Source organism: Monopterus albus, unplaced genomic scaffold, assembly GCF_001952655.1.
Source record: "Monopterus albus unplaced genomic scaffold, M_albus_1.0 scaffold7.1, whole genome shotgun sequence".
NCBI lineage: Eukaryota > Metazoa > Chordata > Actinopteri > Synbranchiformes > Synbranchidae > Monopterus > Monopterus albus.
Window position 1 is genome coordinate 5,541,554 of NW_018127887.1, and position 22,043 is coordinate 5,563,596.

At 39.1% G+C, this 22,043-nt stretch overlaps 2 protein-coding genes across 2 annotated transcripts in view; both read right to left on the reverse strand.

Annotated features, from left to right (window-relative positions):
• Positions 1–973: 973 nt before the first annotated feature.
• Positions 974–10,738, reverse strand: pdia3 (protein disulfide isomerase family A, member 3). Its single transcript, XM_020625350.1, has 13 exons — positions 10,398–10,738; positions 9,355–9,433; positions 9,133–9,250; positions 8,884–8,991; positions 8,501–8,630; positions 8,236–8,352; positions 7,025–7,150; positions 5,563–5,745; positions 5,094–5,202; positions 3,974–4,102; positions 3,406–3,485; positions 1,790–1,847; positions 974–1,454 (listed from the first exon to the last, which is right to left on the reverse strand). Exons 1-13 carry the CDS (start codon positions 10,529–10,531, stop codon positions 1,332–1,334), a joined length of 1,494 nt encoding a protein of 497 aa, XP_020481006.1. The 5' UTR covers positions 10,532–10,738; the 3' UTR covers positions 974–1,331.
• A 6,223-nt stretch (positions 10,739–16,961) lies between these two features.
• Positions 16,962–22,043, reverse strand: part of LOC109974488 (creatine kinase U-type, mitochondrial-like) — a 17,968-nt gene continuing 12,886 nt past the window's right edge. Inside the window, exons 7-9 of the mRNA XM_020624695.1 lie at positions 20,894–21,028; positions 19,923–20,048; positions 16,962–17,813 (exon numbers count right to left, since the gene is read on the reverse strand). Of these exons, the coding sequence (XP_020480351.1) occupies positions 17,700–17,813; positions 19,923–20,048; positions 20,894–21,028 (375 nt within the window). The 3' untranslated portion in view covers positions 16,962–17,699. The remainder of the gene's footprint in view (positions 17,814–19,922; positions 20,049–20,893; positions 21,029–22,043) is intronic.

Here is a 22,043-nt window from a genome sequence, read left to right on the forward strand (position 1 = left end):
AAAGTTTTTCATTTTGGAACAAATGTGAAGATTTTCTGATTTAAATATTTTTTTCAAATCTCATTCTAATGGAATATCTTTAGGTTTTTAACTGTTGGGTAAACAAAACTATCTGAAGGCAGTACCAGTACCTACACTGAAGAAAATCAGTTACAGTCATGGCCAAAAGTACTGGCACTCCTGCATTTCTGTCAGATAATACATCAGGGGGTCAATAATTCTGTCCAGTCCATTTTTGGAGATCCGTATGAAATGCATCAGAGTTGCCGCCCCCCACCCCACCGTTTTTAGTGTTGTTCCAATGCAAACAAAAGAAATAAACATGAGAAAACCAAAGCATTTATGATGCAACAATTTTCTGCTTGTGCTTTGTCTGACAGACATGCAGGTGAACCAATACCTTTGCCATCACTATGTTCAACTATTTACTACTGTTCTGGATAATTTTTTCCTCCTAAAGAAGCCAAATGCAGTTACATTTAATTTTTTACATGTACACGATTAAACTTGTAAGACAAGAATAACATAAGCTATTGGATTTAAGGAAAATTGACAATTTTGGTAACTGATTTAACCAATTTGTGAAAGAATCTACTTTGCTTTATCTTTGTAAACTGACTATTTTGGGGGTTTTGGACTGTTGGTCAGACAACATTTGAAGATGTTGCCTTACACTATGATGTGAGAACAATTTTTCATTAACCTATGAAATACAAGTCAGCAGTTATTAGCTTAATTAAAAAAAAAAAAAAGAAAGAAAGTCAGGCAAAAAGGAAGCCTCGTAGTCTTAATTATCAAAATGCAAAAATAAAGCTGCGTCCAACTGGGACATAAATCAGCAATACTTGAATTGACCTGCCATTCAGATACAACATTTATGTTCATAAATGAGATCAGAGTACATTGTGGTTTTGTGGGCCTTTTTTTTTATTTCACAATCCTCCAAATGTACAAAAACAAAGAGGTGTTACATAAAGAACAAAAAAAAAAAAAAAAAAAGGATTCACCATTATCCCCTGTGACAACGACAACAACAAAACCCAAAGTGACAGATGACTGGAGTCAAACCAAAGTGTGTAGAAGACAGACCAGGGGAAATAATTTTTTAAAAGCTGTCCCCCTTCCCTAAAAATTTGTTTTGAGACATTGAGCAGGCCCTGACCACCACCTCTCCACTTCCACAGTTTCCCCAGAGCAGCGGAGGACCTAAAGGGAGGGCCACGTCTTTTCGACTTGGCTTCAGAGCATTCGGTAGTTCTCTAAGAGTGGAATATAATTTAGTTCTTTCTCTGCAAAGATTTCCCCAATCCTTGAGTTTCTGTTTGGTGCTCTTATAGCTCTGACTTCTCTTCATCCTTCTTCTTCTTCTTCTTCTTGGACTCCTCCTGCACCACCAAGGGGTTGGAAGCCTCCTTCTTCAGGTAGGAGATGAAGTCGCTCACCTCACGACCTCCCTGGAATGAGGGAGGTGAGATGGACAATTAGCAGAGTAAGTGCACACATAAATGCACTTTAAAAGGATGAGACCAGTCATTTTCTATATTAATTGTATTTTCAGCATGTCACCCCGTGCAGCGGTTTGTTTCACTGATGTGTTTTAATCAGTGTCGAACAACAGCGCACTGTGGCACAGTCGGTCAAGCTAATCCAGGACGCTCAGCTGACAGACATTAACTGTGAGTAGAGACGATCCATTGGTGGTTTCAGTATCTGCATGGAGATGGCTGAAAATACCATCAATATAGATAACTGGCCTTATCCTGTAATGATCACTCGAGTGGACTCTCACCTCATATTTCTTTGGGCTCGTCTTATGTCCAGCTGGGGAAAAGTAGATTGTGGGGAAGCTGGAAAAAAGCAAGAGATTGATAAGCATTCATATTAATAACATCTCATACTATACCAACATAGTGCTGATCTTAAGATAGGGAAAAGGTTATGCAATCAGTAACAAGATGCCAGAATTATATCTTTATATCCAGGGTTCCCACAAAACAATTTACTTTTGAGGCAGATGCTGACATCACTATTATTCATTGTTAAAAAAATATGCCAACCATATACTGGTTGAAAGTCTTTTTTTTTTTTTTACCAAAAATAATCTCAATACAAATCCCATAGATTTAAGAATTGTGACCAAAATATGTGACAGTATCACTGTGTCCAACTCAAATCCACTCTGGCATTTTTTTTTTATGCATCAGCCAACATACAGCAATAAGACAATATCAGCTGATATACTGGCTAATTTATCAGTCTAGCTCTAATTAACCTCCCGAACTGAAGGATGGCAAGGGTTTAAGACTTGTCCGATATTAGTATAAAGCAGTGGTCCCCAACCCCCGGGCCGCGGACCGGTACCGGTCCGTGGATCAATTGGTACCGGGCCGCACAAGAAATCATTAATTATTTCCGTTTTATTTATTATCTGAGTCTGAACGATCTTTTATTTTGAAAAATGACCGTATTCTCTCGGTTACATCTCGGTCACTTGAGCGCCAAAACTGGCTTACTTGTGCGACATATTCAGCCTGCTCAATGAACTCAATCTGTCACTTCAGGGGAAAATGACAACTGTCTTCAAGTTGGCAGATAAAGTAGCTGCATTTAAAGCCAAACTGGATTTGTGGGGACGGCGCGTCAACAGAGGCATTTTGGACATGTTTCAAACATTAGCGGGGATTTTGGGTGAGACTGAGCCTGAGCCTTCATTCTCCCAGCTGGTGCACGATCACCTGTCTTTGCTTTTAAAAGAGTTCGAGCGCTACTTCCCAACCACAAAGGACCCACGAACTGCCAAGGAATGGATCCGCAACCCATTTGTCAACAAACCAGGTGAATCCAGCAGGTCTGTGCAAGAAGATCAACTGCTGGAGATCGGAAATGACGGCGGCCTTAAAAGTATGTTCGAGACAACAACTCTGTCGGTGTTCTGGATTAAAGTCATGACAGAATACCCTGAGATCGCCACCACAGCACTGAAAAGTGAGACTTTGATGTTATACTCATGTTATGTAGTTGGCGCAATGTTACGAGGAAGCTGCTAATAAAGGTGGATATACGAGTACACAGTGGATTCACGTTTATTATAATATAAACAATCTACGTACACACCTGACCCCCCCGGGCCGCGGTAAAATTGTCACGCGTTGACCGGTCCGCAGTGATAAAAAGGTTGGGGACCACTGGTATAAAGTACATCTACTTTCCCCCCTTGTGACAGTTATGTGAATAAACCCTGAGAAACATGTCAAGCATTTTTTGTATTAAAGAAAATCTAAAGCACTTTGAGATGTTGTGAATTGTAAATTCACTTGAAGAATGTAGAAATTACACTAATAAAGTGTTGTATGTAATCTCTACAATCTGTCAAAGCTTAGAGAAGCCTGAATATTAGCGACTCACCCGCTGACTTCATATGGAGATGGCACATCGTTAGCTGTGGCGTCCATCTTGGCAATCACGACATTGGGATCATTGGACAGCTTTAAGAGCAGAGGAGAAAAAAAAAGGTCATGTCTACAAGCAGATTCAGAAAAAACTGAATAATTTAAATCCTTTTTCAAGCAAACATGTTGCAGTTTGTGCTTCTCCAACGCAGTGATTAGCTTTAGCTGCGCTGGAAGATCTTCCTCCATCTGGTGCAGCTCTAGCCTGGGTTTTCTTTTAGTGTGGACAATGCAGCCAAGTAATCCAACAACTGACTTTAATGCTAGTGTAAGAGCGCTAGTATAAAACAAGTCTATGGGTGAGAGAATTACAACCGATAGTCCTTCAGTTCCAGTATAGAGATCAAATCATACTGAAACTTGTGGTTCCCTTCACAACTAAACCGCAAACTGTTTCCATCAAGTTGCTGATGCTGTTAAGCCTGATCTGTTATAGCAAGTACAAAAGCACTTCACACCATTCTGTGGCTAACATCATGAAAATGCTTTAACTCCGATATTAAGTTTTGAGACCATTCCCTCACCTTCTCTGCTAGCTCTTTGTATTTTGGCTCCAGGTTCTTGCAGTGCCCACACCATGGAGCATAGAACTCGATCAGCACGTCTTTGCCGTCTTCGTTGACGATGGAGTCAAAGTTCTCAGCCACAACGACCTGAAGGCAAATGTGAACATGTTCAGGCCTTATGAATTAATCACCCTTTTTTTTTTTTTTTATAAACACCAGCACCGTGTCACGGATGCTTCCAATGCAATGTTATACTTTGCTAAATATTAAGATCAATTTGGTGGCGAAGCAGAAATTTTGTAGGTTTCTGACTTCACAGGCGGCAAGCGTGCAGAGGCAGTGTTCAGTAAATGAAATGTTAAATGTATCCATTACAGCAGGCACTTTAGGTCAATACTGAAAACAAAACAAAACAAAACAAAACGTCCAAACTAATCAGTTACTATATACCGGTACACACATTTGTTACATCTACCCACATTTGGTCAAACAAGTGATTAACCTTTATAAGTAGCTGGAGAGCAAAACAAAACAAACAAACAAACAAAAAAAAAAAACTAGTACACAACTTGCATTATGACATTGACACACCCACACTGTGCTGCATCATGTTCTGTTTGGTATTTAATCTGTGTACTGAAATAGTTTCTGTAATTTGTATTGGTTTTACACTGTTCCACAGAGCCAAGTTTTTTTTTTTTTTTATTAAACAAACACTTCGACTTGAGTAGTACATACAGCTTTACTCTGGTGGCTTTAGAAACATTAGGATGAGATTATACAAAACAAAACCTCTGTGGGAGGACAATCAAAATAAACCCTGATAATGGGCACACAATACACTGCAGTAAATGAGAAACATTTAATAATCTACCACCCAAATTCTCCAGACACTGAGAAGTGTGAGCAATAAAACATGGGACTGGTTTTGAATACATGTTTTATGACCTCAGATGAACTGTTCTTAAGCAGTAGGAGCGTAAACATCACTTCGAGACAGAGAGAGGATATGAAAAGATGTAGAGAGAAAACATGCCCGTGGGAACTCATAACACCCCATTAAAGACAAATGTACAAGCCCTCCCTACGTGACAGGCTTGAACAAAAGTTAAGAATTGTCAAGGATGTTTCATCTCACCTTGACAGGTTCATCGTTACTCTTGGGGATGGGCTCTGATTTGAGATAGCGCTTCAAACTGCCATCAAAATAGTCCTGCAGGAAACGCTCCAGAGCTTGTCCATCACGACTGTTGGCAGACAGATAACAGATTCAATAGACTCGTCCACTGAAAATTAAAATGAGCTCCTTACATATCTGTCCATATGTTCCCTCTCCTATAGGTATGTCTGGTAATATGTCAGATCATCACAACCTGTCAAACTCACATCAGTGCTATACAAGAGGACCTGAATTCAGCAGCCCCTAAATGGTATCACTGTAGTGGACTTTAACATTTGCCTGAGCTCAGTGTGTTGTGTGATGATTGTCAGCCACGCTGAATGTGCACATCGCTTTTTAAAATGTGAGCTTAATTTTTGTATGGTATGTTTGAATTGTTGCACTGTAATTATAGCCCAAAATAAAAATGACATCTGTCTTGACTTACGAGAACTCCTCAGTCATGACGTATTTGTCTCCCTTGGCGGTGCGGATGGCCACCACAGGCAGGTCTCCTGAGCTGCTGTCAAGGCCGAACTCAGACAGATCGTGGCTGAACGCATTCCTGTTGGCCACGGCGAAACTCAGCTTCTTGCCCTGATCCAGGAAGCTCTTTGCCACCTTCATCACCCTGTAAATTGTCATTTTGGTTTCTTTTAAAAGTCATGCTTTAAAAAAACAAAAACAAAAACAAAGTGGCATCTCAAATCAAAGGGAGTGAAAAGTTCAGCAAAATCCAACAATGAGGAAACCATGAGGTGTGAAGAGAGAGGAAGAGTTTAATTAAAAACTGCAGCACATGAAACAGAAAACAACAAGTGTTGCTTTCGCTTTCAGTGTTGTTTCTTATAATTTAAATGCCCCAGACAATAAAACTATGGTCTTCTTGTGCTTAAAAAAAGAGAGAGAGAGAAACTTAAGAATTAAATTTCCACTGAGGAGACAACAACCCTGGTGTGACTTAGGGCTGTGCAATTAATCGAATTTTCAATTTCGAGGCTCAACGATCACAAAAATGGTGTACTCGAGAAAAAAAAAAACAATTATTTCATTGGTAGAAGAAATTCTGTTGTCTGGGAACATTTTGCATTCGAAGAAGCGGACGTGGATCAAAAACATAGTACATGCAAGATTTGCCACGCGGTTGTGTCGGCACCGGCTGGTAACACCACAAATCTTTTCAACCAATTAAAATTCAAACACAGACCGACATATGATCAACTAATAAACAAACAGAAAGAAGGACACACATCCTCCGCAACACAGTCATCAATTAAAGACACGCTCTTCACTGCAACTCCGTATCCATCCAGCTCAGAAAGGCACAAAAAAAAAAAAAAAAATGTGAGCCGCGTCATATTTTTTCACACTCTGGACAAGCGTTATACTTTGCCATCTCGACACCATTTCATGAGAGTTGCTCTGCACGGCTTTTTTTCAAATAAAGCAGGCAGAAGTGAAGTATCAAAAGCAGAGTACTTCGCCACCACAACAGACCTATGGTGTAGCCGCACAATGGAGCCATATATTAGCTTAACACTACACCTCATCGATGCCGATTTCAATTTGAATGTAGAATGTTGTAAAATGTTTAGAATTTTTTCAGTTTGTTAAGGCACATACATGAGCAAACTTATTTTTGGACTAATTTATTTATTATTTTATTTATAATTTATTTATTACTTGTTTTTTAAAAAAAGTTGTGGAAGTGCACTACACATTGTTGGTCTTGTTTGCCTTTATCTGTTTTATCTGTCTTAATCTATTTTTCACTGTTCTGTTCAATAAATGCAACATATTTCCAAAGTCAATGAGTAATCGTGTAAAATAATCGTGATTTCAATCATGACCAAAATGATTGTGATTATGATTTTTTTTCCATAATCGAGCAGCCCTAGTGTGACTCCTACCTGTTCCTCCAATAGTTGGAGCCCTTGGGGTTTTTGTCATAGTCGACATCAAAATAAGCCACCAGCAGGTCTTTTCCCCTCAGCTGGTCTTTGTTGTCATCCGTCATGTGGGGGCAGATTCCAAGGCTGAGTTAAACAAAAAAAAAAAGCAAATGATCAGTATAATGAAATTTATACCAATAAGCTGTATTTGTTTAGTCGGTTATGGACAACAACATAGTCCAGTGGTACACATGGTTTACAGCATGTAACAAAGTCACCACAAAAAAAAAAGACAAATATGCCAAACATGGTGATATTTCTCTGACGAGTGTCTTTAGAGAAGATCAGAGGCTGGTGCAAAGTGAAATTAAACAAAAAATACAGGGGACTGATTTACAAACCATGCCACAACTGTTTGGAGAAACCCTAATAAACCACATGTAGTAATCGCTTCATCTTAAGTTTAATGAACATGTCTGTTGAATGTTTAAATTAAAGACAAAACACTTGTGACATCAACCCTCAATTTGAAATATAAAAATAAATTTATTCATTAAATCCTGGGGAAAATGTATGAATATTAATGTAAATTCCATTAACTTACAAAAACATACAAATAAATGAATTTCTAGTCATATCACATTTTCTGTGTTGTGTACTGGAGGCATATTAAAAATAATGCACTGAAAATCAGTAAACAGTAACAAAGGAAATAGCAAACTACTGAGCTTCTCTCACTCACACTCACAGAGAACATCCTGTCCAAGCCAAGAGTTGTTAAGAGCACTAATGTTAACCAAGGACTGCTTTACAATGCTCAGGAAACAGCAAATATGCTTTTTTATTTTATTAAAAAAAAAGAGACCAAACTATAACACTAGCACTCAAAATGTAATAACAGAATATAAGATGGAGTATACTTGTTTATCAGAAATGCCAAATATCTTTTGTAGGAGTCCAATTATATTACCCTGAGTTACAATAGTGGAGTGAAAGGTGAGTCTGTGTTTGCAGAGGGGACATCTCACCTGCCAATCAAGGTCCTGTTGGCACTGGGCCACACATGTAAATATGTACTGTTACTATGCAAGATGAATACATTTTCCAACTACTGCAAACATGCTTGGCAAATAAAACGAACCATCATCTCTGCCCACAAATACACGGATGTGAAAAGACAGGATGTGTACTGAGATAACGGTCTTCGCTCAAGAAAAAAAATCACTCACATGTTGTCCTGGATGAACTTCTTGATTTTGCTACTGGTGAATTGGTCTTCTGTGAATTTGACAAAGCTGTCTTCAAACTTGTTGCTGAGTCGCGGTGGACGGAACAAGACAATTCCCCTGTAAAACAATAAAGGAAATGGCACTCAAATCCTGATCACTGGGATAAACCTGCTGCACAAACAGAAGTAAGTGAACCATCACCCATGTTAAAAAAATAAAAGTATTTTGGTTGATGACTAGACCAAATGCAGAATGAGCTACTCACTCTCCGTCAATGCCCTGGCCCTGGAGGAGAGCTTCAGAATTGGTTTGGGCGAAGCGGTAGTTGTCCCTCAAGGCACTTGCTGCCTTCATGAACTCTGCCTGTGCTGTGCTCTTGTCATCAGCAAAGTACCCTGGGAAGGAAAGAAGAATCTCATGCAGATCAGCATGCAACATCCATTGGTGCCTTTGCTGGTAAGATAGTATATTGAGATAATGTCTGAGTTTAACAGTGGCTTAGAAAACATCCCCAAATTTATAAAGTGGACTGACATTTTCAACATTGACAAGTCAACATTTAATGCTTATGTTACTGCTAAGGGACATAGTAAACACAGAAACCAACTGCTAGGGATGTAAGTGGCTAAAATTCCAACAGTAACTCACCGATAACACTTGCATCTTGGTCTGCAATAAACTTCAGAAAGTCTTCCTCAGTATGAAGCTGAACAGAAGATGGGCCAGCCTGCTTCTTAAGGAAGCTGACAATACCATCTATATACAGAAGAGAGAAAGAGACATAAATAAATAAATAAATAAAAATGACCCCGAGAAATAAGTAGATATACAAAGAATTTGTGGCTTTTGAACACTTTGTACAGGTACACATACAAAAGAGTAGAGGCATATATATACCTGCACTTCTGGGACCATCATAGGGACCAGATTCCTCTCCATCTCTGAAGATCTTCAGCGTTGGGTACCCACTGACACCATATTTGCTACATGCGTTGCTGTTGGCTGTGCAGTCAACCTAAGGGGAAAGAAAATCATTCACTTTTTGAAGAGGTACAGCAAGCACTGCAGTACAGAGTGCACCACAGTGGACAAAGTTAAATGAACTGTGTTTTGCAATACCTTGGCCAGAGGGACGATGCCTTTCAGACGTGTTGCAGCTGCCTCATACTCAGGTGCTAGCCGTTTACAATGGCCACACCTAATGAAAGAGGATATGGATCAGTCTAATTGGGGAAACATATAAAAGAGACACGCAAGGGCTACTGAAGAGCAATTCCATTCAATACATAATGAAAGCATGTCACGGTTTGTGCCTTTAAAGTCATCAGAATAGCTCTGTCTGTCAGCAGGACAGCTGCCGGACAAGGAGTCTCTACCAGGCCGACCAACATGTGTACTGGACAAAGAAAGTTTCCACATAAGATCATCAGGAAGAAATCATGTTTTTATGTGGCCTATGAATTTAATGACCTCTTAGCATTTTAATTGAAAACTGTCATTTCTACTCTAGAAGTCGTATCGTACTCCATAACACGTTTAACATAAACATTTTAATAAACAGGATACTGATAACTTCCATTTTATTTAGGTTTGACACGGTAGACCCACGTCACATTTCCTCTACACCAATCAGAGGTGGACACCAAAACTTCTACGGCCAATCAGAACGTTACAACAATGAAAGGATACGCCCCTAACTTCCTCGTAGCCTCAGTTGGACGTAGTTTCTATTTAAAGTGCTTCATAGCAGCTGAAAACAACCAGTAAATTATGACTGTGCTACGTTTTAACAGTTTAACGTGTATTGTACTGTCAGAACATGGCAGTGTATGTAACAGCACACTTAAAAAAAAAAAAGACAGCTATTTGGCGTACACCTTTCCGCTTCTAGCTAACCTGCTAACGTTTGGATACTAGCCAATAAACCATACAATTTAAAACTAACGTTACCGAATCTTTTAATGTTAAAGGGAGACAAAGATAGTGTTTGCAATTTATACAAAAAATCACGAGCTTTAAAAACCCCCACAGTGATACAAGTTCTGCAAGCTAATGTCAGTTTGTTAAACTGTTAACCATGCAGCAAGGAAGCTAACGTTAGCTTAGTTCATTTGACGTCTGCAAACAGTATAACTGCTCTACACAAACCACAGAAAACTCACCAAGGAGCAAAAAATTCCACAAGAATGAGTTCATGGTCTCCAATCTTGCTTTCGAAATCGTCATCCGTGAATTCGAGCACATCACTGGCCATGGCCAACCCCGCGAGAGCGGCCAAAAATATCAGCCTCAACATCTCACACCACGCTACTTACAAGCTTCCTTTCCTTTTGACAAACAAAAAGAAGTTCGAAATGCAAATTAATCCAGTGGCAGCCCCTTATTCAGTTTTACAGCGAACTGAAAGTCGGAGCTCTTCAGACAGGACCCAGTGTAGTTTAGTCGATGAAGAAAGAGAAAGCGATATAGGCGTTGAAGATATTCATGCAGGCAGCGCCAACGCTCCTAACCTCATTGTGGCAACCTCCCATTGGTCTGTTTAAGACGTCATTCTGTCTCCTTCAGCCAATGAGAAGCACACAAAGGAGACCTATCGTCTCAAAACCATTCGCGATTCGGCAAAATTAAAACACCTCTCTCATACACGGAAGTTAATATTTCAATCGTTTACTGCATGGAAACGTTTTAATTAACTGCAAATAGCTTAAATTTGTCGATTGCAATTGTATTATTAACTATGTCATGCACATATAGATGTCCACTCCATAGACTTATAAGACAACAAAACTACGGGCGCAATAACATTAAAGTAGAGCAATGATGTAATGTAATTAAATATATGTACTCAAGTAGGCTACTATACTTAAATACAGTCTGGAGATACTTATACTCTGTAGGCTTAGTTCGGTACTTCCAAATTATGTTTATACTCCTATTACACTACATTTGAAAGGCAAATATCAATACATTTAAAAAGATATGTAATTATCAGGATTACTATATATTAAATGCCATGTACCATAAGTGTTTTCAGTTATGTGGTTGATTAAACCTATTCAGGTAGGCTGAATTTAAATTAGGTCAACATGTATTAGGCTAATAAGAAGCATAAAGCTGCAATTTTGTCCCACAACAAAACTAGGTTGTGCACAAAATATTAAAGACAACAGTAAAAATAAACAAGTAAATAGAAACAGTACACAAGTGCAAAAGTTAATGCTAATATTTTTGTTGTCATTTTCCAAAACCACCTAGTCAACAATACCAAGGATCAAACAATGAATGTTCAAGACTTTTTTGATCCATGATGTAAAGAATAAAGATGAAATCCAGGCAACAAACACAGTAAATACATACTGTATATCATCATCATTAACAAAACTGCTCTAAGTTAAACATCTAACTGCAACTGATGATTATTTTCATTCTTGATTAATCAGCTGATTATTTTCTTGATTAATCATTTAATTGTTTGGTCTATGAAACATAAGAAAATGGCAAGAAATGCCCACCACAGTTTCCCCAAGGCCAAGGCAATGTCATCAAATGTCTATTTATTATACACTTAGCAGCAAATTCTTAAAATTGAAAATAAATTTTGTTCAAAAAGTTGCTCAAACAGCTAATTCATTATCAGAATAGTTTTCAAAGTTTATATTTGTCAAATGTATTTTCTTTCATGTTGTTTTCATTTTGAGATTCTCCTTGGGACAGACTGTCAGCTCCGCTAGAAACAGGCTTTTCCAGCACATATCATATTTTATAATCCCTAGTGCTTTTAAACTGAGCACAACCTTGGTTTAGATGTCATATAAAAGGCAAAACACTTAGGTTTCTATAGTTTTTCTGCCATGCGTCTGTTGTGGAAAAATCAAATCCCCCTGGATTTGGTGTGCTGGGGTCATTTCTGATATAACAAGCAGTTCTCAGAAATTAATTAAATGACCTGAGTTTGTTTTCTATTGGTTCTGTCTATTGTGTCAATTCTCTGACAGCCAGAGGAGGAGTCTGGGTCAAAATGTGTCTTCTTTTGTTGTTTTGTCACTGCAACAGGAGATTACTGTTAAGGTTGTGCACTCACTAAACAACAGGAAAGCAAACTCTGCCCTCATTAGAGCAGCAAAATATGTTAGTGCTTCAAGATGATGGCAAGCAAGTATAATTATGATTAAGGCTGGAGTTTCACCTGGCCAAGAATCAGTTGGGTTTGTAATCTTAGTAACTGTAAATGTATTAAAGAATTTGTACCACTGAAAAACAATATAAAATAACTGCACTTCTGAATTATTACTTAATATTGAGGACCTGTTTCATATAGAGGCCCTGTTTTATTTCACATACATTTTTTGATCAGATTTACTACAAATTAAGTGATACACTGAAAAACTTTAGAGTCATGTTGTATATCAGAGGTAAGCTTGTTGGTTTTGGGTCTGTGGGCAAAACACTGATGCCGTCCTTTTGTGGGAACCAGAAGGAATAGGGTGCACAGTGTGTGGGACAGAAATGGGTGATGTGAGACAATATACAGTATATGCAAAAAATTATATGGTACCTTAAAGTAGTGCTTGTTAAACAAGAGCATCTGATATTTCTCTGACTCATGAGTTTTATTTATTTTTTTTGTCACTTGTTGTTATCTGATCTCATTTACTGGTTGTGTGGTTGTCTAGCTGTGAGTGTTCTCTGGCCTCAAGCTGGTTTATTTCTTATTTTCATCTTATTATAGGCATGAAAGCAAAATTAAATGTAGTGCAGAGTATGTACTGGTTGTTTCCCTTCTTTATAAAGCTGCAAGTATATAACCATGTCAGCAGGGGGCGCTCTCTGCGAGCACAGAGCAGTACACTGTCCATAGTCAGGGAAGTTAATACATTTAGTTGTCAGATCATTAGGTCCACCTAGCTACAAAAGAGTGTTTCTGTTATTTAGCCTGGCTTCACTGATATAAATGGGATGGACAAACTAGCAAAAACACAAGCAAACACTCTCCAAAATGATCACACAGTTGAATTATCACCTCTTATAAACAGATTCAACAAAAACTGAACATTATAATTCTCATGAATCTGGGGTTTATTGCAGAACTGTTGTGTTAGCTAGGTGTAGCTAATAATTTTATGTACTTGTATGTACTAATATACTAGCAACACTGTTTTTTAAATATGTTCCATTACTTTTATATGAATGCACACAAGTCATACAACACCTCAGTTGGTGTAGTAGATATTTATGTTTTACTTTTAAGTATTTGTACTTAAATATTATTATAATACATATCCCATTTATAGGACAAACTCTATTACAAACATGTTTTTGCTACTCTGGTGCCTAGTGAGATGTCCCTAATCCCAATCATAGGTTTGATTGCTTGCAAAACCCAATATAGCTCTCTAACCTGTTTAAGTGTCGTTTAACAATGTTTCTTTTAGCGCTTAGGCCTTCAGCACTTTTTCATTAAACTCTGGTCTCTTTTCTTTAAACTGCAGCTCTTGTGCAAACTTTGAAGTATACTCATATTACTTTTAGGGAGACAGATACAGACTGGTAGTGACATTTTTGAAAATCTGAGAGATATAATAAGTCATGAAATTAGGAATACTAAAAACACCAAACTGATATATTTTATTTAGAATATCATGTCAGCTGAACATTGCTCTTCACTCATCATAAGAACAAAGACAAATCAAAACATATCCAGCTGTGCAAAAAAATGGTGCACATCAAAAAATACTATATAGTCACACAATATTAAAATGTATGAGAACTTTATCTTATACAGTATTGTATATTTATGCATCATTTGTCTGCCATGTTACATTTATACTGAGCACAGAAAAAACAGTCTGCATTGAGTCTATTAAATAAGTAAATAAATATAAAATATGTGTCCCTTAGTCAAATGTGACATACAAACTTTGGTTCCTTAACAGACCTGTTTCTTTCAGCAGCACTTCAGTCCCCACATGTCTGTGGCTCAGACTTGCAGATCTGGATCCATGGCTCACTAGTGAGCTTTGCTAATCCTTTATACTAGAGCTGCCTTTCTTCCAGAGGAGCCACCGTTTACTGTAAACTTATAGTTGAGATGGAAACAATAAAATTAGATGAATATAAATTAAGAATCATACAGGAATATCTGCTTAAATTTGGTTTATATCTGGAAAAGACAGGCTGATGTGTTAGTGGAGCTGTGATGGCCAGAGTCGTGTACTAAAACAATATTGCAATACATAACAGTTTGTATTAGATCTGTACTGTTTCAACGTCCCTGATTGGACACCCTCAGTAAATGTTCTTTATATGACATTAAACTGACAAAAAGGGTTTGAAATTTGAAGGATCGCTCCTAAACTGTTTTAACATATGAACTGTAAAACCTTAAAAACATACCCTATGTTGGATAATTGAATGGTTAAAAGATATCTACAAATTTTAACTAAGTTTAATAACTTCATTTATAATTCATCTCTGGTTAAATGCATTTTAAATATGGATTTTAAAGGTAGTGTCATGTTGTGAATGCATGAATTTGACCACAGGCTACACAGATGCAGTTAATGCTAATCTGCTACTCGGCTAGTTAGCATTTAGCAGGACTAGTTTATTTCTTGTTGCATTGTCCCCTCCATTATAATTTAAGATGTAGCTAATCTCTTATGTATGTGGTATTACTAGAACATCGGATCATCAAAATTGATTTTTTGTTCTTGTGTTTGATTGTAACTGGCCACCTTATTATTTATTTATTTTTTACCTCTTCTTGCTCATTTTAGTTTTTTTTTTTTTAACTTTTTTGTTTGTTATGAAATTTCCTTGATACTTAATTAGCTATTTGCAGTTGTGACTGTACATGTATAACTATGCATGAAACAAATACTGCAAATCTTTTGAATTGCCCATGCTGTATTAAACATTTGATGAAGCAATAACTGTTTAACTCATTTTGACCAAATATTACTACGCATTCTCACCAACACCTAATCAGCACTGTATCCCAATAAACATAGTTTGTTACAGGACTGTCATCACTATTCAGTCACCATTTTATTCTAGGAGCCTGTGCTTATTGTATTGTGTCACTGTGTTGCTGTGCAGAAATTTTCTGGGCTGCAGAGATTTGTTTCCTGTTACCCACAAACCCTCTTCCTTCCCCCATTGGAGGGAGCCCCCATTGTCTCTGTGAAGTGGTTGCCAGGGCAACTTGCTCGCTCCTCAGTCATATCTGGAACAAGGAGGAGGAGGGGTCTGCAGTACGGTGCTAGTGACATGCCCTGAGTACTGTGAAAGACGGAGGTGGGGGGTTAGGATCAGATGCCTCCTCTAATCCTTGACGAGGGAGGAATGGATTCCTCGTGCTTCACGACACCAACACTTGACGTCTCAGCTGGGTCTCCTATGAACACTGACTGCCTTGTTGTCCTGCATCCAGACCAAAACACTGGAAAAATTGTTGCCTGTTTCATCACTGAAGACAATACATTTCCATTCATTCACAATGAGAAATATTTTCTGGTACCACCTTCTCAAATGTAATTTGGGGTTTTGGATGTTTGACTGGCCAAAACAAGCATAGAAGCTGAAACATTGGGTTATGGGAAATTGCTTTTTTAACCATTTTTTGACATTTTAGAGACTGATCGATTAATTTAATTAATCAAGAAAATAACTGGCAGATTAATCTGATTAATTCTATCTGTGGCACTCATTCCAGAGTCCACTTGCTCCTGTTGAATACACCCATCTGTCAGGTTTGCTCGGCCGCTCTGGCCTCCCTCACCTTTCCTACTGTCTCTTGCCCATTAACACTAATCACGTTCACCTGTCCCTCACTCCCTTATCACCAGCTGCACTTGATTAGGTTGCTCACTATATTACCTGGTTTCACTCCTCAGTCACTTGCCAGTTCGTTCTAGTCTCTAGGCCATTTTTTTTTTGTCTGTGCTCTTTCGCTTTTTGTACGTATTTATCCCCTAGCCAGCTACTGTTTTGTGTTCCCCCCATGGACTGTTCCTCCAGACCGTGGCTCCACTCTCCCCTCCCAGGCAGGTCAAGGCTCAGTCGCCTATCTGTTCTACTATTATCATCTCTCTGTCTCCACCTTCAGTAGCCACCATCACCACCGACCAGCCCAGTGACCCAGCCTACGCAGCTCGGCCCAGCTCTCCATCTCCTCACCTCCTACTGTTGGTCAACACCCGGTTACTACTCATCGACAGGACTACGCACTATTTCCCTCTGTGCATTTTGTTATTTCTCCTCATCACTGTACATAATAAATCAGTGCTTGCATCGAAGTCGGCTACCTGGGTCCGCCTCTTTCTCGTTCGCTCGCTGACAGGTGCGAACGGCACATAACACCATCTTTAAAAGTGGATCACAAAAATATACTTTATACAGACAGCCTCAGTAGTTTAAACAAGGGTCCTAAAATGCTTAATTCAGATATTTTAGAGATTTAAAGGCCTTTTGCTGTGTGTGAAAACTAGAACTTTGTGTACCAGCTTTGTAGCAGAATACAATTTTCTTGTGCTCTGACCAAACATTGTCACATGACGCTCTGCAACAATGCTTATTGCAGTCTTGCTCCTCCAGCTTGGTTACCATGGTTACTTAAAGCTTGCTCAGGCAAAATCCTCTTGGATACCAAATGTGTAGTTCATGTGGAAACAAAAAAAAGCAATGTTTCATCAACAAATGAGAGACAGACAGAAGAGGAGGAAGAGTTACTGTTAAATAGATGACTTCTTTAATAAAAGACATTATAGTGTGACATTCAGTGATGAGCTGGAATGATATTGCTGCAGTAGCTTACAGTACAGAGCCCAGCCTGGCCAGAGTGTGTTTTAACATCACATGTTGACACCAGTGTGCCATCGAACATACACATCCATAAGTCATTTGGAATCCAAATCCACTAAAAATGGTAAAGATCTAGTATGTACACACAATCTATAATGGAGAGTATCGCAAAAATGGATGGACTATACAAGCATCAGATAATGGGCATGACCAAAAAACATACAGAAATGAGGGGAGGAGACAGGCTGAGCGTAGGACATGCAGCAAGGAGGAGGGGCTGAGGCAGGGCAAAGTCAGGTTTTGTGGGCTGAGGAGTGGTTGTGGGAGCACAGCCATAGCTACTGCTGACCATGCAGACAGGAAAACTGGCAGCCATGTTTGTTTCTTTACAACAGACTACAGCTTGTGCATCATTCATTAGTTTTTGCTGCCAATTTAGAGCTTGGTTTGGAGTTGAGTTTACAGATAAAAACTGTGAAGTGCATCTGCAACATACTTAAGTCCACTGCAATATTCTGGGACAGCATACAATATATGTAGATTATATTATAAAGAGGTATACTGTGGGGCAATGACATAGATATTTATCATATCTATGGGCGCAGGGTGAGGTGCTTGTGCATGTGCCCAGAGGTTTGTGGGGTGAGGTCAGAGGTCAATGTCTACTTGAACTGCTTGATGGGTGGAGGCACCTTGATGTCCTGGCCTTTCTCCAGCTTCTTCTCACACTCGATCAGGTAGTTGACACCATCAATCACCGTCTGCACCAGTTGGACCTGAGAGTGGTATCAATACTTTATTTCATTTTCAGATAAGAAATACACAGAAATAACATATGATACAAACTCTAAGACAAACTAGCGTTTTGTTATTTCCAACACCTTCTTCTAGTCCTAATTAAGTCTGAGAAAATAATGCTGGCGATATCATCAGGTTTAACTTGACTTGTGTTTGAATTCAAAATTATAGCAGAAAATCTGTGTTAAAAACTAGTAGCACGGAGTTTGAAAGACATAACAAAAATATGCTATGAGCTGCATTACGGGAAATGTGCAGTAGGAGCTAGTGTTTTCTGAGCTTGACTCATACTAGAGAACAAAGTCAAGATAACAAGCCCAGCCCTTGCTTTTGCAATTTTGACCACATAATCTTTACCTGGTGAGTTTCCTGACAATATGGAAGTCCAATACCAACTCCCAGGTGTACCCCTTTAAGGCTATAACTAACAGAGCCTTCTCCAAATACGGGAACTGTCAGTAGCCTCAGACACAGGGTTTCAGATGTCTGCTTTACAACATACAGGCCTATGATTCTGCTTTTGAGATCCAGATTGACAATCTAATTTGATGTACAGTAAATGAATGCTGAGGCTGAAACTTTCTTTACCTAAGCTCTTATCTTGAAAAGTTGCATACTACTACAATATTGTCCTGCACTTCTTTCTGTGGTTTCCACATCCATTAAGTCATGGACCCCACCCTGAGACTGCTCATCAGTCTGGGTGATGCAGCACTGTGCAGCCCACACTCTCAAAGACAAACATCTAACAGAAATGGATGTTGCAGAGAGACATTATGCAAAAGTAAGAAAATTAGATGAGTGGTTCTAAACCTGCACCAAACTGAATGTTAATTAGCTAACTACAGACCACCAAGAAACCATTCAGTGTGACACTTATATACGCAACCACATACTCATGTTTCAAGGCCACAATATACTAATCCCTGGACATAGGAACACAGCTCAACCTTCACACTAAGGTGGCATATTTGAAACAAATTAAAGCTCCAAACACTGCTTGAGGCTTTCAGAGAATATTCACTCAGCAACTGGCTCCCACGAACCTGCAAACATCTGATCAAAATACAAAAATCCCATCATAACATCTAAGCCACAAAAATTGTGCACTGTTACACAAAAACTGTCAATGCAATGAATTTAAAACATAGATCACTATATTATTTTGAATACACAAGTACTGTAACACTTGATTAAACATTGATTATCACTGATCAATCAAAATGTTTACTTTATGTGTGAAGCCATTATTTTTCCTTTTCTATAAACTCAGCAGCTCCTCTCTTTTTTCCTTCTTCTTACAGAAACACACAAGCCTGCCTGCAGTTCCTCTTTTGTAGGGATGTGTCTGCTAACTTCCCTTATTCAAAGAAAAGTTCCTCCTTTCCTTAACTGCAGTATTGATGCTGGTGTGCTGACGTCTGGTCCATGGGCCTGCTTGGGCTTTCTTCTTGGTATAATTTATGATCACCTTTGATTCCTTCTGTAGACTTATACTACTGTCTCCAGCTATCACTGCTGTCCAACTCTTGGCTCTCCTTGACACTCACAACAATAGAGAACCGCAGTATCACACTGTACCTCACACGTACGTTACAGCACGACCAAGGACATAACAAAACAAACTGCATGTAGAGCCTGGACAAGAACACTCCTCTCATTGCCTTTCTTTCACTTTCCTCTCACAAATCAGCTTTAGCTTCCTTTGTTCTGGAAAAATAACTACACTCTGTGCCACAATAAACTGCCATTTCTGCTCCACCAAAAACTCACTGGGCAGTGGTCCAGTTGCTGTCTGACACGTTACTAATGTCTCCACAATAACATGGTTAAGTGCACTTTAAATACCTCACCATGATGCAGTAAATGTTCTGACTATTGTTTATTCAAAGAGAATTTACTGAGAAAACATGTCACTGATAATGTGACGCCCAAAGAAACAACTACAGGTACAGTATGTAATAAACAGCTGCAGTAGAGCAGTTTGGTGGGCGGTTGCATTCCTCTGCTGATGAAATATAGGCAATTACTCATCCTCATCTTCACTCAGCCTCTATCTCTGTTTATTTCTATTCCGGTTCTCCTACCTCAGAATGTCCCAGGCGGTCCAGGTTGGAGATGTCGAACACGCCACCCACGGCGGCCGTGTCCACGCCCCCCGTCCCACGCTTCTGCAGGCGCAGGTTGTCCAGGATTTTACTGAAGCGGGGATCCTGGGAGATGGAGGACAGGAGTTTTCAGGACAGTCTCACTTTGTTTAACATATTAATCAGCATGCAAATGAATTTTTTTCCTTCCAGATGTCTGTAGATGTTATTCAGTTGTCAACAACTTTTACCATCAACATTTAATAAATTAGAATCTTATTTAAAACATATATAAAACACTTATAAAACAGCTTATGTCCAGGTCAACATGACTCACAAAGGTTCTGAAATTATCTGGCAACTCTTACATCATTTTCAAATATTTTTTTGTAAAACAAATACAATTAAAAGAAAACCTATTTGTCATCTGTAGTAGCCATACACGATCCAGGTCTAGTAGTTCGCATGCATGTAATAATGATATGAAAAACAATGTTGACATGCTGCCGTTTTGGTGGCACAAAAAGTATAGTTCCATCCCCCAGAGGTTGGCGATATTTATTTTCAATCACTAGGGGTTAACATTGTCTGATTTGAATAAATACTGTTTGGTTGAATTTAACTTGGTTATGATATATACCCCTTTTTGCATGCAAGTTTAAAATAGCTCCAATAGAAAGCACTAATGAATATAAACAAAATATAAAACAATGTTTAAATGGAGACATACAGTCTTTTGCAGGGACTAACTAGAATAATCACACTGGTGTGATTGTATGTCTCAAAGGGTTAAATCAAGCATTTATGGAGTGCTTTAGAGGAAATTTCAAAAATATTGAGATATATTGTGTATCGTGATACAGCCTAAAAATATCGTGATATTTATAGACCATATCGCCCTGCTCTACCGCTCTAACATCCCCCCTTGTATACTGAAGTATAAATACTGAATTATCTAACTATTGTGTTACCTTGCTGAGCAGGGGCAGTTTGACATGGACCCCGGCTCTGAGCCCCGTGCCCAGGTTGGAGGGGCAGGTGAGGATGTAACCAAGCCTCTCATTCCACATGAACTCCCAGCCTCTCTCCTGGATCAGACGCTCCACCTTAGAGGGAGACAATTAGTCACAACATAGTGAGTGTGTTTTTCAGTCATACAACAATCTCTGACCTTTGGTCCTTTTCCTGGATGTGTACGTACTGTTCATAGACAGCAAACTGTCAGCAGCTGTTGATTTTTCATGTTTCACAGCTGACAGGTAAAGAATGGAGAGTTGTTGAATTGTAGGAATGATGCATTAACTCTGGTGGGAATGGACTGACAGAAACACTGCCATAATGTTGGAATTAAACTAAAGCGAATGTAGCAGAGGTGTATCGTTCAGAGCTGTCGCACCCTCAGCGTGCATCAGTGCAGTACCAGATGTTGCTCTACTTGTCCTTTGCAATTTCCCAGTGGGGAACTGCTTGGATAAATAATTTATGTTTGCATGGCCATGTTTGGACAGTGTGTTTTGTGTATCTGTCTACAGGCTGTATGTTCATAGCAGGGCAAAGATCAGTGCAAGCAGTGTTTTGTCAGGTTTGCCCGGCTGCACCTGCCTCTCTCACTTCTCTCCCTCTATTTTAGCTCCCTTACCCCTGATTTCTTTATCTGACACACCTGCTTCACGTCACTGAATCACCACCAGCTGCACCTGATTAGTTTCTTCCTATTTATACTGTGCTCATCGTCTACTTCCCTGCCAGTTCTTTCTACGCCGATCTATTATTTTTGTCTACTATATGTATTTGCTCACATTCTTCATCCCAGCTCCGTTCCTGCCTTGTGCCCCGTGTCTTATCTTTCCCGCAGCTATCGCTTCGTCGAACCACGGACCTCCTCAACTCCACATCACTCCACCACGCAGGTCGATGCACAGTCTCCCATTAATTGTTTCTGTGACTCTGTCCCCTCAGCAACCATCCACCACGACCAGTCCAGGAGTGAATCCCAGCGTCCGCAGCCCGGCCTCCTCCTTATCATCTTATCACTGACTGTATGTTTTCCCATGTCTGCCGCTCGACACCCGGTTCTGCTCCATTTTCCTTCACCTGGTTGTACACATATTTGTTATCATC

What these genes read in the sequence shown, in the direction of transcription:
- pdia3 (XM_020625350.1), bottom strand. Translation starts at nt 10,531, where the DNA reads ATGTTGAGGCTGATATTTTTGGCCGCTCTCGCGGGGTTGGCCATGGCC. An exon ending in CCAAGATGCAAGTGTTATCG is followed by an intron (nt 8,631 to 8,883) that starts GTGAGTTACTGT and finishes TTTCCTTCCCAG; the next exon opens with GGTACTTTGCTGATGACAAG. An exon ending in GTAACGATGAACCTGTCAAG is followed by an intron (nt 4,103 to 5,093) that starts GTGAGATGAAAC and finishes ATTTGCCTTCAG; the next exon opens with GTCGTTGTGGCTGAGAACTT.